Below are 19,229 nucleotides of genomic sequence, written 5' to 3' on the forward strand. Positions count from 1 at the left end.
CCATCCACAATTAGGTTTCCCGTGATTCCCTTAAATCGCTTCGACACATGCCGTGTTGGCTTCCTAGTTCATCCGAGCTTGTGCTCCATCTCTAATGACCTCGTCGACGAAACGTTAAACCCTACTCTTGGTTAATTCCTTCGGTTTCATAGCCTGAAATTAATTTTCCGCTTCATGACTGTTCCTGACATTCTATGCCTTATAATGATTGTGCTCCTGACGGATTTCGACTGCGATCATACAGGTGCTGATGCCTCTTTTAGATATTCCTCGTGTGCTGACCTCGTTTCGTCGAATTATTCTTCCATTTTCCAAATCAGTAAATACCTGTGGTCAGTAAACGTCTAATCGGTAAATACTTGTGTTCAGTAAACATCTCCAGTCTCAGAAACAACACGGAGAAACTTCCTTCTTGGATTAATTACACTTTGTTACAACCCTTGCGATAACCCTCAGTCAGGCACCTTCCTTCCACAACGCTGGTTTCATGGTGACGTTCCAATTTAAATCCAGACGGGTACTCCGCGATACTTGACGGCTGTGGTTTAATCCAGTGATAGATGGCCGATTACGTAGTCGCAAGATTTCAAGATTCTTGCTCTATTTGCTTCATTACTTTTATTTATGTTTAGTGTAAGTAGATAGATTTTACAACAGCTGTAAGTATATTTGTACCTCGTAACAAGCTCCTAAGAAGGTTGTCCTTCTGCACATGACTGCGTCGTCTGTGAAAATGTTCTTACAGCTGCAGACGTTATCTACCAGCTATTTTTATGTACTGTGAACTGTTACATTGCCTTAAGTGTACACGGAAAGTTGTACCTGCGTCTGACATTGTCTCCTCGTCAAAATTTTCATTCCACCGATGCAATTCACTAACAAATGGTTCAAATGTCTCTGAGCACTATGCGACTTAACTTCGCAGGTCATCAGTCGCCTAGAACCTAACTAACCTAAGGACATCACACACTTCCATGCCCGAAGCAGGATTCGAACCTGCGACCGTAGCGGTCGCTCGGTTCCAGACTGTAGCGCCTAGAACCGCACGGCCACTACGGCCGGCAATTCACTAACAATTACGAGCACTAGCTACGAGAATGGACAAAGCAAAACAGTAGACGCCGCTGGCCTTTAAAACTGCAACACCGGGAAGAATATCAAATTAGTAAATTTTGCTCATTTTGCTTATTCAACATAGTTGGAAGAATAATTATTTAATTTGTTAGTGATTTGGGGTGTGCAGCGGGTGAAAAATAGTACAATGAACTTACACTTGAACAACAGATACGGGTGCGTCATTCAGGTGTGTGCCACAGTTCATCAATCGCATTGGATGGTCAGTGGTGGGGCATTGTTGGGGGCGTTTCTCTCTCGGCTGTCTCGTCAAGGGAAGCAACAACAATAGCTGCTGTGCAGAGAGTCAGTGCTGCTCCAGGCGTAGTCTCGCTCGCTGTCCATGTGGATGCTTGCCTTGCTGTAAACGAATCCGTTTCCTGCATCGTGCTCGGCGAGCGAATACTATGTCTGTCCTCTCGGGCGCTGGTCGCCTGGGAGGCGTCGAGTAAGGCACTGCTGAGCCAGCCGATTCAGTGTTCCTATGAGAGCCGTGGGATCCCGAACAACAAATGCAGCAGTAGCAAGGAATGGTAAACGGCAGTCTCGATGGGCTACGATCCTGCATTTATCCAATTCCAATACATACTAGTAGATGTTTCCCCTTTTAAACGACACACTGCATAGTCTTCTGCCAATCATCCAACATTCAAATGCGATTTGCGACTAAGAAACTAGTTGCGTAATCTTTCCTTGTATAGAGAACGTACTTTGTGCATTTGCTTATCCCATCCTATAGTGCTCAGAGCCCTTTTTTGAGCTTATCCCAGCGTGTGATACACTTCATGCCATTTTGGCACTTGTTACATGCTGCGTGCCGTCATTGTGTTGAAATTGTAATGGCCGGTAGCTTAAACTCCTAAACGAAAAACAAGAACTCTTATTCTACTGATCGCCTATACGTATAAAAAATAAAACTTACCAATAGTGTCTGGTTTGGATGACTGAATGTGCATGTATCCCGACTCCTCTAACAAGTGGGCGAACATTTTCTCACTGAGAGGATAAACTTTATCGACGTACTGTTCTTCAACGATCAGCGTAGGCCAGAAGCTGCCGAGTATTCTCTTCAGAGTACTCGTCGCTGTTTGCGAGAAACACATGTTGGAGTGGTAGCCTAGTACTCTGAAATGTAGACCACGTAATTTATTAGAGTATAACAGAGAGCGAACATTTCGCAAATACAGACTGTCATATTTTTTAGAACAAACTTCATTTTGAAGGTGAACATCGACACGTATTCATAGAAAATAATGGGTAATATTACCTAAAAACGTATGCCATCCAGAAAAATAGTCTTTTAAAGACAGGTGTATAATGAAAATTGAGTAATAGTCATCTAGGGTTTATAGGACAATTAAAACTAAAGTCACCTCACAAATTACAGCTACTCATTTTTTCCGCGTATCCCCTTTATTTTATGTAGCACCAAGTACTTTAGCCAGTTAGAGCCAGTTTCTTTCTTCTCACCCATTTGAAATTCGATAACACTCAGGCATTTCAGATTTTTATCCTCACTTTCCGTTTTCTGTCGTTCCTTAGTTGCTTCAAAACGCATGGAGGTATGTTCCGTTTTTGCAACTAAATGAAAGGCAATTTGTTTTTTCCCATATGTATTTCGCTTCTTTTATTTGTGAAGCATCTTTAGTGGTCTATCATACATGTTTGTTTTTATATGTATAATAAGTGCATCATGCATTAGTTACAAGTATGTTAATATGTTTCGTTCTCTCATGTCACTCTCCTGTTTTCCAGGTTAGAAACAAGTTTTGCAGTACAAGTTTCGAGACGTTAAATTATCGTTCGGAAATCGTAAGTAACACCAAACGATAATTTAATCTCACGAAAGATATGCTGCAAAATTTGTTTCTAACCTTAAAAACAAAAGAATGACATAAGAGAAGCTAACATGTTAACACACTTGTAGCTAATAAATAATGCATTCATTATCTATATAAAAACAAAGATGTATTATAGGCCACTGAAGATGCTTCATAAATAAAATAAGCGAACGCGTATGGAAAAAAAACCTTCCTTTCAGTTAGCTGCAGAGACAGAACATACCTCCATGACCGTGTTTATACTGCTTGTCTGCCATGTTCGCTCAAAGTAGAGCAACTGGATGCTGTTCCGTTCCCGAAAATCATCGCATCCCTTTTAGTGCGTTCACAGTGTGATAGTATTTCATTGCGTCTTTCTTAGTTTCTATTTACCAATTGGTTATTTTTCGTATATTGAGCATTCCATACTCTGGCGCTTCGTTTCTATTTCTTTCTTAACTATTGTCTCATCACCTGTCACATTTAGATGGAAGAATACGTCAACGCCATTCTCATAGCGCATAAGAAGTGTGCAAATTATTCAAGAGAAGATGGCTATCCTCAAGAACTTTCTAGTCAACTTTTTTCTTCAATTCTGTAGTTACAGAAGTAAGCTGGAGCGGAATATTCCTCGTTGTGAAAATGAACGAACATTATGTACAATTTCGTAATTTATACTTCGTTCCTTTTGTGATCTCGATACAATTTTATTATTTGTAAATTAATATCGGCGAAAAGATGTCTTTTGTGAAACTCATAATTGACAGAGATTTATCCCACATTAGAAAAGCAGATAAGAAAGTGGCTTTTGCCTGGCTCGCCGTTTTGCTTAGACTGGGCCGGTCTCTTGGGAAATGGAATAAACTGGCGGAGAAGCGCGCGGCAGGGTGGGGGCACAGTATCGCATTACAAGGTCGACCGTTGTTTTCTTTTTGGATGATCTTTGTACGTGCAATTAAAGACAAAACAAGATAACAACAGTGTCAGTCACAGGCAGATTTTGCAACAGGCGTAGTATGCAGGCTGCCACCATGCAGGGCCATGAAAAGGCGCTTGACTGCGAGATCTGTATTTCCTGCTCTGTTATGCATTAAAAGCGCTGACTCCACGGTCGCGTTTCTATACGGTATCGTAACCTTAAATATGCAATCTCCGATAAACTCAATACTGACGGACATTTCTTCCATCTTTCACAAGAGCTTCTTGCCCGAATCTAATAAAGCTCAAGAGTCTATCTGCTAAGTCACGTAGAACACAGAAGGTCATCTTGTTCAAAACGCAGTTGTATGCAGGACTGATCAATCTAACAATCTAATGCGTGAAATCTCAACATTAACGTAGTAAAAATAATTTTGCTGTGTAATAACAGCTTATATTTACGGTCCGAATTTATAGAATATAACTACCTCCGCCCCCCATCACTTACTTTTGGGGGAGGGGGTAGTGGAAGGGGGTCAGATTTTTCGTGGTCTCCCTAAATCGATTAAGGGAAATGTTGGGGGTGTTCATTTGAAGAGGACAGTAGCACCTCCTCTAACCCCTCTCAATATGAGCTCGTACTCAGTGCCTAACGACTCGTCTTCGACGGTACTTCAACCCCCGGCTTCCCTCATAGCTACTCTACGCTATCTGACACGCTTTTGACCTTTTATGGGTTTCTAAACAGGTGTCGAAATAATAATAAAAAATTCTGTAAGTTACTTTATTGTTGAAAAGTTTCACAATGCATTTGTATAGTCAGGTGTTCACCGTAATATGACATGATTATTGTCTAGGCTCACGACGACGAAGAATCACACACAAATTTAATTTAATCACATCCTCGATCAATGATAAAATAGTGACAGCGATCAAGACAAGAAACAGTCGACCCAAATATTTTGTTACCGTGAAGAAGTAAATGGAGCTGAATTACTGTGAAAATTAAAAGGGGACACGAAATTACAATTTAAAGAATGTTCTCTAGCGTTCTGATAGAACCTCTTAAACTATACGAAGCGCGTACTATAGCAATTCCTTGGAGCACAGCTCCTCACTGTTTGCTAAAGGAGTACATCTACCTCTTATGTATAAATCAAGCTCTTAAATATATGATTATATTGCACAAGAGGTGGCTCTGCAGTTGTGGACGACCGTTTAACAGGTAATTTTTAACATTTGCTAAATAACTGCGTTACTCATTGGAACATGTAAGATGTAAGCAAGCAGTAAAGGAAACAAAAGAAAAATTCGGAGTAGCTATTAAAATTCATGGAGAAGAAGTAAAAACTTTGAGGTTCGCCGATGACATTGTAATTCTGTCAGAGACAGCAAAGGACTTGGAAGAGCAGTTGAACGGAATGGACAGTGTCTTGAAAGGAGGATATAAGATGAACATCAACAAAAGCAGAACGAGGATAATGGAATGTAGTCAAATTAAGTCGGGTGATGCTGAGGGAATTAGATTCGGAAATGAGAAACTTAAAGTAGTAAAGGAGTTTTGCTTTTTAGGGAGTAAAATAACCGATGATGGTCAAAGTAGAGAGGATATAAAATGTAGACTGGCAATGGCAAGGAAAGCGTTTCTCAAGAAGAGGAATTTGTTAACATCGAGCATAGATTTAAGTGTCAGGAAGTCGTTTCTGAAAGTATTTGTATGGAGTGTAGCCATGTATGGAAGTGAAACATGGACGATAACTAGTTTGGACAAGAAGAGAATAGAAGCTTTCGAAATGTGGTGCTACAGAAGAATGCTGAAGATAAGGTGGGTAGACCACGTAACTAATGAGGAGGTATTGAATAGGATTGGGGAGAAGAGAAGTTTGTGGCACAACTTGACTAGAAGAAGGGATCGGTTGGTAGGACATGTTTTGAGGCATCAAGGGATCACAAATTTAGCATTGGAGGGCAGTGTGGAGGGTAAAAATCGTAGAGGGAGACCAAGAGATGAATACACTAAGCAGATTCAGAAGGATGTAGGTTGCAGTAGATACTGGGAGATGAAGAAGCTTGCACAGGATAGAGTAGCATGGAGAGCTGCATCAAACCAGTCTCAGGACTGAAGACCACAACAACAACAAACAGATGTGATTTTGCAGCAATAACAGAAATTGTATTGTCTCAGTGTTACTACACACTGAGGTGACAAAAGCCACAGGATACCTCCTAATATCGTGTCGGACCTCCTTTTACTCGGCACAGTGCAGCAGCTCGTCGTGGCCTGGACTCGACAAGTCGCTGGAGGTCCCCCATGCAGGAATACTGAGCCTTGCTGCCTCTACAGCTGTTCATCATTGCACAAGTGTTGCCGATGCAGGATTTTATACACGAACTGACCTCCCGATTGCATCCCATATGTATTCGATAGTATTCGTGTCGGCCGATCTGGGTGGCCAAAGCATTAGCTTGAATTGTCCAGAATGTTCTTCAAACCAATCGTGAACTATTGCAGCCCGGTGACATGACATCGTTGTTTGAGAACATGAAGTCCACTCATGACTGCAAATGGTCTTTAAGTAGTATAAATTAACAATTTCCACTGAATGACTGATTCAGTTGGACCAGGCGATCCAGTCCATTCCATGCAGACACAGCCCACACCGTTATACAGCCACCACCAGATTGCACAGTGCTTTCAAAATGGTTCAAATGACTCTGAGCACTATGGGACTGAACTTCTGAGGTCATCAGTCCCCTAGAACTTAGACCTACTTAAACCTAACTACCCTAAGGACATCACACACATCCATGCCAGAGGCAGGATTCGAACCTGCGACCGTAGCAGTCGCGCGGTTCCAGACTGTAGAACCTAGAACCGCTCGGCCACATCGGCCGGCGCACAGTGCCTTGTTGACAACCAGGGTCCATGGCGTCGTGAGGTCTGCGCCATACTCGAACCCTACCATCAGCTCTTACCAACTGAAATCAGGACTCGTCTGAGCAGGCCACGGTTTTCCAGTCGTCTAGCATCCAGCCGATATGGTAATGAACCCAAGAGAGGCGCTGAAGGCGATGTCGTGCTGTTAACAAAGGCACTCGCGTCGGTCGTCTGCTACCGTATCCCATTAAGGCCAAATTTTGCCGTACTGTCCTGACGGATACGTTTGTGGTACGTCCCACGTCGATTTCTGCGTTTATTTCAAGCAGTGTTACCTGTCTCTTAGAACTGACAACTCTACGTACACGCCGCTACTCTCGGTGGTTAAGTGAAGGTCATCGTCAACTGTCTTGTCTGTGGTCAGAGATAATGTCTCAGATTAGGTATTCTCAGCAATGTCTTGTCTCTGTGGATCTCGGAATACTGAATTCCCTAATGATTTCCGGAACGGAATGTCCCATGCGTCTAGCTCCAACTACAATTCCGCGGTCAAAGTCTGTTAATTCCCGTCGTGTGGCCACAATCACGTTGGAAATCCTTTCACGTGAATCATCCGAGTATAAATGACAGTTCCACCAATTCGCTCCCGTTTCATACATTGTCTACGCGATACTAACGCAAACTGTATATGTGCATACCGCTATCCCATGACATTTGTCACGTCATTGTGTAGCCAGAAACTTTATACGAGTATTATTGGAAATGTACAGAATGTATGTTACGTACCTCTCGGGGTAAAGTGTCGCCATATGAGTGCCAATGACGGAACCCCAGTCGCCGCCCTGGACGTAGAACTTGGTGAAGCCCAGGCGCTGCATGAAGTCTTTCATGACGACTGCCACCTGCGCGGCGCCCAGGCCAGGCTTCTGGGCGCCCTGCGAGAAGCCGTATCCCGGCAGCGAGGGCGCCACCACCTCGAACACGAAGTCCTGCCCCTCTCGCGGCGTGGTGAGCAGCGGGATGACGGAGTAGAACTCCCGCACGGAGCCCGGCCAGCCGTGCAGCAGCAGCAGCGGCACGATGTCCACACCCTTCGGCACGTTTGCCGGCTTGACGCGCAGGAAGTGCAGCACCAGCCCGTCCACCGTCGTCTTGTACTGCGGGAACTTGTTCAGGAACTTCTCGCGCTCGCGCCAGTCGTACTTGGTGCGCCAGAACTCCAGCACTTCCTCCAAGTACTTAGAGTTGAAGCCGTACTCGAAGCCAATTCCCTCCAGTGGTGGCGTTAGCTTTGGAGTCGATTTGAGGCGTTCATGCAAGTCTCGGATAACCTTCAACATTTTAAATGGTTCATCATGCGCAAAGCCGAAGGCAGAAGAGAGGCTAAAATCGAACTGTGCTCTAATACCCGATGCAATACGTATCAGATTCTACACAGTATTTTCCCTCGTTAGCCCCTCTTTTAAGCGTAAGATGCAAAAAATATTTACCCAGTAGCTGAAGGAATGCACAGCTCGCATTTCTCTACAAGAAGGTTTGCAGAATTGTCTATAAAACTACTGTCTAATATCTTTGATATCTGTTTGTTGCAGATCCTTAAACATACACTACTTGACAAAAAAAGTGAAGTACCCAGAATAGATGGCTGGATGTCAGAGCAACTTCGTTAACGTGCACACTGTCAACAAGTATGTGAATGGATGGAGTTGTAGCTCTCTGTGATAAGTAGAGTGCATTAGTGTTGTTCACATTTAGTTTTGTTACCAGGCCTGCCGCATGAACAGCGTCAGCTGTTAAGTGATCATTTCAAAGAACACAGAGATGTCGTGTTTTCTGTTAGACAGTGTTATAAGCGTTCATCCCCGGTAGCTGAGTGGTCAGCGCGACAGAATGTCAGTCCTACAAGCCCGGGTTCAGGGCCGGCCGCGGTGACCAAGCGGTTCAACCCTTGTGAAATCCAAACTGTTATATGCTAAGTAAATTGTTTATACTTAAATGTGTCACTACTCTTGAGTACTGTGCATTACTTCTTCGAATATTTGGGAAAAGATGTCAGTAAGTAAACTCGATGTAATTATTTAAGTCTTTCTTGTCAGCTTTTTTTAGAAAAGAAGTTTAACAACTGCATATTTTAAAATGTCTGGAAAAATTCCCTGTCATTGATGCATTCCATATATCACTAAGCACATTACTTATTAAGTTAGAACAGTTTTTCAGAATTCTGTTTGAAAGTCCATCAACACCATATGAGCTTTTGTATTATAGAATTTTTATAATTGTATTAATTTCAATGAACAATATTAGTGTTACTTCAAGTTCCTTAACTTTCATGATGTCATACGGGGAAAGTGATAGTTCGGTTATCACACGACAGTTTTTTTTAATTCTGTGATGGTTGGCGTGGGGATCATTCTGTTGGAGATGCCTATAATATACTGTGAACCGTGAAAATTTACTTTCAAAATCTTTTCTTAAAGAATTTATTTACTAGCGATTCATCAAGAACATTAACACTATGTGAGCGTGGAAGTAGTTGCCAAGCAGTAACTGATGGAAACAAATTTCAACCAACGGAAATTTTATTCATAAAACCTTGTCAAAAACAGATTTAAAATTTATAAGCACAAGAAAGCACCCTCGAAATATCAAGTTACAATTTAACAAATGTGAATTTTATTCCTAAAAACTTTTTCAAAACAGTTTTAAAATTATAAGCAGAAAAGAACCCTCGAAATATCAAGTTACAATTATTCAGAGGCAGAATAATTTTTTTGTTGCAGTAGGAGCCCTCAGGCTGAGAAGCTTCCGCTCCCTTTCAACACGGCCGTAGTCACGACCGCTCACAACGACCTCTGAAAACTACACTGGTGCAGATCTGCAACACACCAAATTACTTTAAACTAAAAATTTTTTTTCAACTCACACAAACACGTTAACTATGCACCCCGTAAGAGGGATGGAAATGGTACAAACACTCACACTAAGAACTTATTTTCCACCAAAAGTGCTGTTTGTTTTTAAAAGGGCTCCTACGGTGGAAGGGTGGCAACTTTATAGAAATGACTATTTAAATAAAAGCCATGAAATTCAGACTTACATAAAATGTACAACATGCTCTACATTACACATATATCGCCTCGCAAGATTATAAACAAAAACATACACTCCTGGAAATTGAAATAAGAACACCGTGAATTCATTGTCCCAGGAAGGGGAAAGTTTATTGACACATTCCTGGGGTCAGATACATCACATGATCACACTGACAGAACCACAGGCACATAGACACAGGCAACAGAGCATGCACAATGTCGGCACTAGTACAGTGTATATCCACCTTTCGCAGCAATGCAGGCTGCTATTCTCCCATGGAGACGATCGTAGAGATGCTGGATGTAGTCCTGTGGAACGGCTTGCCATGCCATTTCCACCTGGCGCCTCAGTTGGACCAGCGCTCGTGCTGGACGTGCAGACCGCGTGAGACGACGCTTCATCCAGTCCCAAACATGCTCAATAGGGGACAGATTCGGAGATCTTGCTGGCCAGTGTAGTTGACTTACACCTTCTAGAGCATGTTGGGTGGCACGGGATACATGCGGACGTGCATTGTCCTGTTGGAACAGCAAGTTCCCTTGCCGGTCTAGGAATGGTAGAACGATGGGTTCGATGACGGTTTGGATGTACCGTGCACTATTCAGTGTCCCCTCGACGATCACCAGTGGTGTACGGCCAGTGTAGGAGATCGCTCCCCACACCATGATGCCGGGTGTTGGCCCTGTGTGCCTCGGTCGTATGCAGTCCTGATTGTGGCGCTCACCTGCACGGCGCCAAACACGCATACGACCATCATTGGCACCAAGGCAGAAGCGACTCTCATCGCTGAAGATGACACGTCTCCATTCGTCCCTCCATTCACGCCTGTCGCGACACCACTGGAGGCGGGCTGCACGATGTTGGGGCGTGAGCGGAAGACGGCCTAACGGTGTGCGGGACCGTAGCCCAGCTTCATGGAGACGGTTGCGAATGGTCCTCGCCGATACCCCAGGAGCAACAGTGTCCCTAATTTGCTGGGAAGTGGCGGTGCGGTCCCCTACGGCACTGCGTAGGATCCTACGGTCTTGGCGTGCATCCGTGCATCGCTGCGGTCCGGTCCCAGGTCGACGGGCACGTGCACCTTCCGCCGACCACTGGCGACAACATCGATGTACTGTGGAGACCTCACGCCCCACGTGTTGAGCAATTCGGCGGTACGTCCACCCGGCCTCCCGCATGCCCACTATACGCCCTCGCTCAAAGTCCGTCAACTGCACATATGGTTCACGTCCACGCTGTCGCGGCATGCTACCAGTGTTAAAGACTGCGATGGAGCTCCGTATGCCACGGCAAACTGGCTGACACTGACGGCGGCAGTGCACAAATGCTGCGCAGCTAGCGCCATTCGACGGCCAACACCGCGGTTCCTGGTGTGTCCGCTGTGCCGTGCGTGTGATCATTGCTTGTACAGCCCTCTCGCAGTGTCCGGAGCAAGTATGGTGGGTCTGACACACCGGTGTCAATGTGTTCTTTTTACCATTTCCAGGAGTATATATATATATATATATATATATATATATATATATATATGTGTGTGTGTGTGTGTGTGTGTGTGTGTGTGTGTGTGTGTGTGTGTGTGTGTGAATGATCTTCCACTAAACATTCAACAAGTAGAACTGGAGAATTGGTACTTAGCACAGACGATACTAGTTTTATAGTAAATGTCATTAGAGGCTAAGCAACAGAATAGATAGTTAAATATGTTTTTCAAAGATTTTTAGGTGGTTCTCTGAAACTAGGTACTCCATAAATTTTGAGACGACAGACTGTACTCAGTTTTGTACAACAAATATAGTCATATCAACAATTGATGTAGCACATCAATGTAAGTCAGTAAACAGAGCAGGATGCTCCAAAAATTTTGTTTGTACATAATGATGAGAACTTGGACTGGAAGAACCGTGCTGGCTGGAGTGGCCGAGCGGTTCTAGGCGCTACAGTCTGGAACCGCGCGACTACTACGGTCGCAGGTTCGAATCCTGCCTCGGGCATGGATGTGTGTGATGTCCTTAAGTTAGTTAGGTTTAAGTAGTTCTAAGTTCTAGGGGACTGATGACCTCAGAAGTTAGGTCCCATAGTACTCAGAGCCATTTTTTTTTTTTTTTTTTTTGGAAGAAACGTGTTACCGAGCTTCTCAAAACTACACTCCTGGAAACTGAAATAAGAACACCGTGAATTCATTGTCCCAGGAAGGGGAAACTTTATTCACACATTCCTGGGGTCAGATACACCACATGATCACACTGACAGAACCACAGGCACATAGACACAGGCAACAGAGCATGCACAATGTCGGCACTAGTACAGTGTATATCCACCTTTTGCAGCAATGCAGGCTGCTATTCTCCTATAGAGACGATCGTAGAGATGCTGGATGTAGTCCTGTGGAACGGCTTGCCATGCCATTTCCACCTGGCGCCTCAGTTGGACCAGCGCTCGTGCTGGACGTGCAGACGGTGTGAGACGACGCTTCATCCAGTCCCAAACATGCTCAATGGGGGACAGATCCGGAGATCTTGCTGGCCAGGGTAGTTGACTTACACCTTCTAGAGCACGTTGGGTGGCACGGGATACATGCGGACGTGCATTGTCCTGTTGGAACAGCAAGTTCCCTTGCCGGTCTAGGAATGGTAGAACGATGGATTCGATGACGGTTTGGATGTACCGTGCACTATTCAGTGTCCCCTCGACGATCACCAGTGGTGTACGGCCAGTGTAGGAGATCGCTCCCCACACCATGATGCCGGGTGTTGGCCCTGTGTGCCTCGGTCGTATGCAGTCCTGATTGTGGCGCTCACCTGCACGGCGCCAAACACGCATACGACCATCACTGGCACCAAGGCAGAAGCGACTCTCATCGCTGAAGACGACACGTCTCCATTCGTCCCTCCATTCACGCCTGTCGCGACACCACTGGAGGCGGGCTGCACGATGTTGGGGCGTGAGCGGAAGACGGCCTAACGGTGTGCGGGACCGTAGCCCAGCTTCATGGAGACGGTTGCGAATGGTCCTCGCCGATACCCCAGGAGCAACAGTGTCCCTAATTTGCTGGGAAGTGGCGGTGCGGTCCCCTACGGCACTGCGTAGGATCCTACGGTCTTGGCGTGCATCCGTGCGTCGCTGCGGTCCGGTCCCAGGTCGACGGGCACGTGCACCTTCCGCCGACCACTGGCGACAACATCGATGTACTGTGGAGACCTCACGCCCCACGTGTTGAGCAATTCGGCGGTACGTCCACCCGGCCTCCCGCATGCCCACTATACGCCCTCGCTCAAAGTCCGTCAACTGCACATACGGTTCACGTCCACGCTGTCGCGGCATGCTACCAGTGTTAAAGACTGCGATGGAGCTCCGTATGCCACGGCAAACTGGCTGACACTGACGGCGGCGGTGCACAAATGCTGCGCAGCTAGCGCCATTCGACGGCCAACACCGCGGTTCCTGGTGTGTCCGCTGTGCCGTGCGTGTGATCATTGCTTGTACAGCCCTCTCGCAGTGTCCGGAGCAAGTATGGTGGGTCTGACACACCGGTGTCAATGTGTTCTTTTTTCCATTTCCAGGAGTGTATTAAGTTCAGCTGCTTTTGGTCTTCTTATAATTGCCAGTCTAGGAAACAAACGAATCCACCTCCTGCGATATTTTATGTACTTCCACTCAATAATGTCTTATGGAGTAATTTTCGAGGGTAACTTATCTTACTGCTCAAAACTGAGCAGTAAGGATGATATATGTTCAAGCATGGTTGCTATGTACGTACGCCTTCAAAGAGTTGGGCATTTTAACAGCACCGTCACAGTACATATATTTGCTACATCTACATCTACATACATAATCCGCAATCCACCATACGGTACGTGGCGGAGGGTACCTCGTACCACAACTAGCATCTTCTCTCCCTGTTCCACTCCCAAACAGAACGAGGGAAAAATAACTGTCTATATGCCTCTGTACGAGCCCTAATCTCTCTTATCTTTGTGGTCTTTCCGCGAAATATAAGTTGGCGGCAGTAAAACTGTATTGCAGTCAGCCTCAAATACTGGTTCTCTAAATTTCCTCAGTAGCGATTCACGATAAGAACGCCTCCTTTCCTCCAGAGACTCCCACCCGAGTTCCTGAAGCATTTCCGTAACACTCGCATGATGATCAAACCCACCAGTAACAAATCCAGCAGCCCGCCTCTGAATTGCTTCTGTGTCCTCCCTCAATCCGACCTGATAGGGATCCCAAACGCTCGAGCAGTACTCAAGAATATGTCGTATTAGTGTTTTATAAGCGGTCTCCTTTACTGATTAACCACATCTTCCCAAAATTCTACCAATAAACCGAAGACGACTATCCGCCTTCCCCACAACTGCCATTACATGCTTGTCCCACTTAATATCGCTCTGCAATGTTACGCCCAAATATTTAATCGACGTGACTGTGTCAAGTGCTACACTACTAATGGAGTATTCAAACATTACGGGATTCTTTTTCCTATTCATCTGCATTAATTTACATTTATCTATATTTAGAGTTAGCTGCCATTCTTTACACCAATCACAAATCCTGTCCTTGCTAAGGTATGACGGTGGTACTGGTTGTATGCTTCGCGCAGCGCTCTTTTTACAGCAGCACGAATCTCTACTAACTTTTGCCTGTCCTCATTCTCCCGATCTTTCTTGTACCGCGAGAGCATTCTCCGAATTGCGCTGTTAAACCACGGTGGGTCTTTTCTGTCCGTAACCCACTTTTTCGGCACATACATGTCCAATGCGTGATTTACAATGTGTTTAAAATTTGCCCATAATTCTTCCACGTCCATCATACCGGAAGTAAATGAAATTCGTCATGAATAATTGACAAAAGTAGTGACACGTGTACGCTAGAGGGAAAAACTTTTATTGACATTATTAAAGTTGTCAGTGACACTGAATGGAGCTCAGTATGCAACAACAAATAAGTTTGACCATTAGTCCAACATAAAATGTCTGACAGGCATCAAAGCAGGTTTTAAATCTATCCCAGAATAATTTCTTGTGAACAAGTACTTCTATTCCACGGACGAATTTACGTTTAGAAAGTGGTAGGCTGTAATACTAAAAATAAAAATAAACAATAGTTTAAATTGTATTTACATGAAGAGGGCTAAAAAATGTATTCATTAACGTTAACAGTAACTATGAGTACATATCCCGTAACTGACTCGTCCCACATCATTACGATAAAATAATCGTTCAAGTGATCTGTGGAGCAGGTAAATAACTAATTACAGATCAAGGCAGTCATTGATATTCAGCATTTCTTAACTTCGAAAAACCACTTTGAGCCGTGGAAAGAATTATTGTTGTGAAGAGCGAGCCGCAGCGCGTTGTGTGAAGCAGTCGCCCTCCGTTTCTGGCGGTGGCGCCGCTGTGGCAATCGCAGCTTTGGTGTCTCCCTCTGGTGGAAAGGGGAAAGGTTGGCTGTTCACGTGCATTTGAGGGGCACTATAAGCTCGCCAGTGGCAGTTGGTCAGTCGGAGTGAGTCTGGGCCAATCACTCGTTACCAGTTGATGGTCTGTCTCCCGTTCGCATTTGTGCGGCAGTTAGTGTCTGTCTGTCGTTCGGAGTGCTAGTATGTCTGTCGTTTGGATCAAACTTTAAAGCCGGCAGCATGAGAGTGTTCCCACTCCGCCAGTAACAGAACTCAGCTAGTGATCGCCCGGTCGGGGCTGAGTTCCTGCATCTGAGTCTGCGCGTTAGGCCGCCAGTCAGTTCGAGTCGCTCGGGCAACGGTCATTGGCGGTTGGATCGGTCGGTTGGTCGGTCGCGCACTGGGACACAAGATGACTTGTCCGCCTTGAGCGTCGGCGCATGTGAGGTCGCCTCGTGAGTCCAGTGGGCCGCGCCGTATAGCGAGGGGTAGTGGCTTCGCGGCCGACACGAGAGCAGTAGCAGTCAAGAGTCAACCCACGACATCGATCTGGCCGGTGCGAGCTGCAACGCCGTGAGACGGGAGGTCGGCGCGCCTTCCTGCGTCCGTTGAAGCGGCTGGCGGCAGACGGTTCGGGAGAGCGTTTTGGGGGGTGCTGCGCCAGGTCTTCGCCAGAAATCGCAGTTTATTAGAAGTTAAGTGATTGGAGATATGTTGTTTCATTTACTTGTTACATTCTACTTGTTTTCTTGGTGAGGTCACCCTTGGGGTCGTCCCACCATTCTTCTCCATTTGCCCATCCGCGGGAAGGTGGTTATTTATGAAATGGGTGGTCCGTTTTTCCCTTGTGGAGTAGGGGCGGGTTAGAGCAACCTGCGGTTCGGGTTGTTCAGTAATCTCCCTGTCAATCTGCCATACGTTAATAACTGCCTCTGTCATGTTTGTCGGATTCGGTGTTAACGAATTCATTGCTTGAAGTGTAACGGCCGAATTCCTGAAATATGTTTTTATCTTGCCTATCATCTTGAGAGGCGGCATATGTATAATGTAGAGCATGTTTGGATAACCTTGTATATTTTATGTAAGACTGCATTTCATGGGTTTTTATTTAAATGGTTATTTTAGTATATAAAGTTGCCACCCTTCCACCGTAAGAGTTTTTTTTTTTTTTTTAATCAGGTTGCACCTTCGATGGCAAGTTAATCTTTTAATGTTAGTGTTTTGTACCATTTCCATCCCTCCTATGGGGTACATAGTTTATGTGCTTGTGTGAGTTGTTAAAATTTTTAGTTTAAAGTAATCCGGTGTGTTGCAGATTTGCACTAGTGTAGTCTTTCAGAGGTTATTGTGAGCAGTCGTGACTACGGCCGTGTCAAGAGAGATCGGCTAGGTTCTCAGCCCGAAAGCTCATACGTCAAAAATTTGTTCTTTCTGCCTCTATATAATACCTCTGATATTTAGAGGGTGCTTTCTGATTATAATTTTAAATCTGTTTCTAAAAAAAAAAAGAAAAAGGGTTTTTAGGAATAAAAATTTGTTGAAATAAATTTAATTTGTTTTCATCAGTTACCCACTGGCAACTACTTCCACGCTCACAGAGTGTGATTAAATGTGTTAATGTTCTTGATGAATCGCTAGTAAATAAAGTAAATTCTTAAGAAAAAGTTTTGTAAGTAAATTCACGGTTCACATTTGACTCATTATCACAGCAACATTTACTAACGAAAGTGCATTCGTATGGAGTATCAAACGAAATTTGTAAGTGCACTGAAGATTTTTGCTAGGGAGGGCACAGCGTGTTATTTTGGATGGAGAGTCATCAAGAAATGTACACGTAACTTTAGGTGTGCCCCAGGAAAGTGTATCTAAATTTGTTGTTGGAAATACACTTGGGTGCTCGCTGACTTAGGGGTGAGCTGAAGTGTACCGGCTTACACTGTCAGAGATGTTGATGGTGAAGGGCCGGATGGAGCCGTCGGCCTTCTCGGGGCGGCGAGTCACCCACCAGGTGCTGTCCAGCCGCGGCACCGCCGGCGTCTGGTTCAGCTTCAGCCACACCAGCACCGCCACCACCGCCACCAGCAACGTCAGGTACCTGAGCACTGCCATCCTGCAGGCAGCAAAAACGATGCAAGAGGTTACAACCAGACAGTATCTGGAAGGACATGATTGAGGAAACAGACACGAGTACGCTATTGTCTTGTTGCACCCAATCCTAAGGCGAGGGATCAGCTCAGAGTCAAATTTCCTATACCGATAGAGACTTTTCTTTGGTAGGAGAACTAGAACGAGGTACTTCCACATTCTTGAGGTTGACTGATTCTCAAATGAGAGGAAGTGGCTCCAAAATAGGAAGAGCTGGGAGAGCGTTGTGCATCCCACTTCCAAATGGTGCTGAACGCAGCCTTTTTATAGGAACTGTACCGACTTTCAAGCCAGCACATGCAGAGATAGAAAACGGCTGTTCAAGGATTTGAAACGGTATTGCACGAATACGATACTACATGTATTTCGTGTGCCCATCCTGTAAGAGATTAAGTGATACGTGACTATAGTTGTCGGGATCTCATAAGCTCAACAGAAAAAAATATATAAATCGTCATTTCACCAATTCTGAACGTTCGTGTTATCTTAGCTTCACATGAAACACTGTACCTCCAAGCATCATTAACTGTGAGTGTTCCACCACGAACGAGAACCTAAATAATCTTCTTAAGGCTGTCTACGACCTTCTTACAAGAAAGCAGAATGAAGTGTTAAGGCCGAGTGCAACTATAGATTTTATGAATATCAGGAGTATGAAAGTGAATCGGTACTGCTAGAAATTCGAAAAATAAGAGAATCCAAGCACTTGACATGCATGTTACAGAAGGATGCTGAAAATCAAACGAATTGAGAAAGCAATTTGGGGGGAGGGGGGGGGGTTCTTCGCAGAATCGGCGAGGAGAGGAGTATTTCGAAAACATTACCTAGCAGACAGGAAAGACTGGTAGGACGTGCGTTAAGACAAGGGATTGGATTGGATTGGATTGTTTGGGGGAAGAGACCAAACAGCGAGGCCATCGGTCTCATCGGATTAGGGAAGGACGGGGAAGGAAGTCGGCCGTGCCCTTTCAAAGGAACCATCCCGGCATTTGCCTGGAGCGATTTAGGGAAATCACGGTGATCCTAAATCAGGATGGCCGGACGCGGGATTGAACCGTCGTCCTCCCGAATGCGAGTCCAGTGTGCTAACCACTGCGCCACCTCGCTCGGTTTAAGACAAGGGAGAATACGTTCCAAGGCACTAGAGGACAAAAACCGTTGTGGAAGACAGAGATTCGAATATATTCAGATATAAGCTAAAGTCAGTCTGGAAACGGAGAAAGGGACTCTAGGAGAGGTACATTCTACGAGCAGAATGATTGAAATGTGCGTTTTCATGAAGGAGAGGGAGAGAGAGAGAGAGAGAGAGAGAGAGAGAGAGAGAGAGAGAGACAGAGAGACAGAGAGAGGGGCAGGGAGAGAGACAGAGAGGGAGAGAGAAAAATATCTACGTTGTTGCTGCATTGAATGATTTAATTATATGATACTGTAACTGTGGCTTTAAACACACAAATATATGATAGGGATTTCTGTTATATAGGTATGGATATTTGTGGTAGAGACGCTTGTTTTGTACGCCAACGTTTGTCTGCAGTATACACTTTTTTTCTCTTTTTCACATTTCTCATTTCGCATCAAACCGGGTAGAGTGGATCGTTATCCGTCTCCCGATTCTTTTCAACCATATATCAGTGAGCTGAGGGTGTGGCAAAGAGGTGCCCAATTGAGAATACTTTGGACGAGGTTCACAGCTGCGGCGCCGGCTGGAGTGGCCGAGCGGTTCTAGGCGCTTCAGTCTGGAACCGCGCGACTGCTACAGTCGCAGGCTCGAATCCTGCCTCGGGCATGGATGTGTGTGATGTCCTTAGGTTAGTTAAGCTTAAGTAGTTCTAAGTTCTAGGGGACTGATGATCTCAGCTGTTAAGTC

At 45.1% G+C, this 19,229-nt stretch overlaps 1 protein-coding gene across 1 annotated transcript in view; it reads right to left on the reverse strand.

The window, feature by feature from the left end:
* LOC126173093 (juvenile hormone epoxide hydrolase 1-like) overlaps positions 1 to 19,229 on the reverse strand; it is a 62,837-nt gene that overhangs the window by 26,368 nt on the left and 17,240 nt on the right. Inside the window, exons 2-4 of the mRNA XM_049920930.1 lie at positions 17,153 to 17,327; positions 7,516 to 8,060; positions 2,036 to 2,238 (exon numbers count right to left, since the gene is read on the reverse strand). Of these exons, the coding sequence (XP_049776887.1) occupies positions 2,036 to 2,238; positions 7,516 to 8,060; positions 17,153 to 17,326 (922 nt within the window). The 5' untranslated portion in view covers position 17,327. The remainder of the gene's footprint in view (positions 1 to 2,035; positions 2,239 to 7,515; positions 8,061 to 17,152; positions 17,328 to 19,229) is intronic.

Source organism: Schistocerca cancellata, chromosome 1, assembly GCF_023864275.1.
Source record: "Schistocerca cancellata isolate TAMUIC-IGC-003103 chromosome 1, iqSchCanc2.1, whole genome shotgun sequence".
Classification (NCBI taxonomy): Eukaryota; Metazoa; Arthropoda; class Insecta; order Orthoptera; family Acrididae; genus Schistocerca; species Schistocerca cancellata.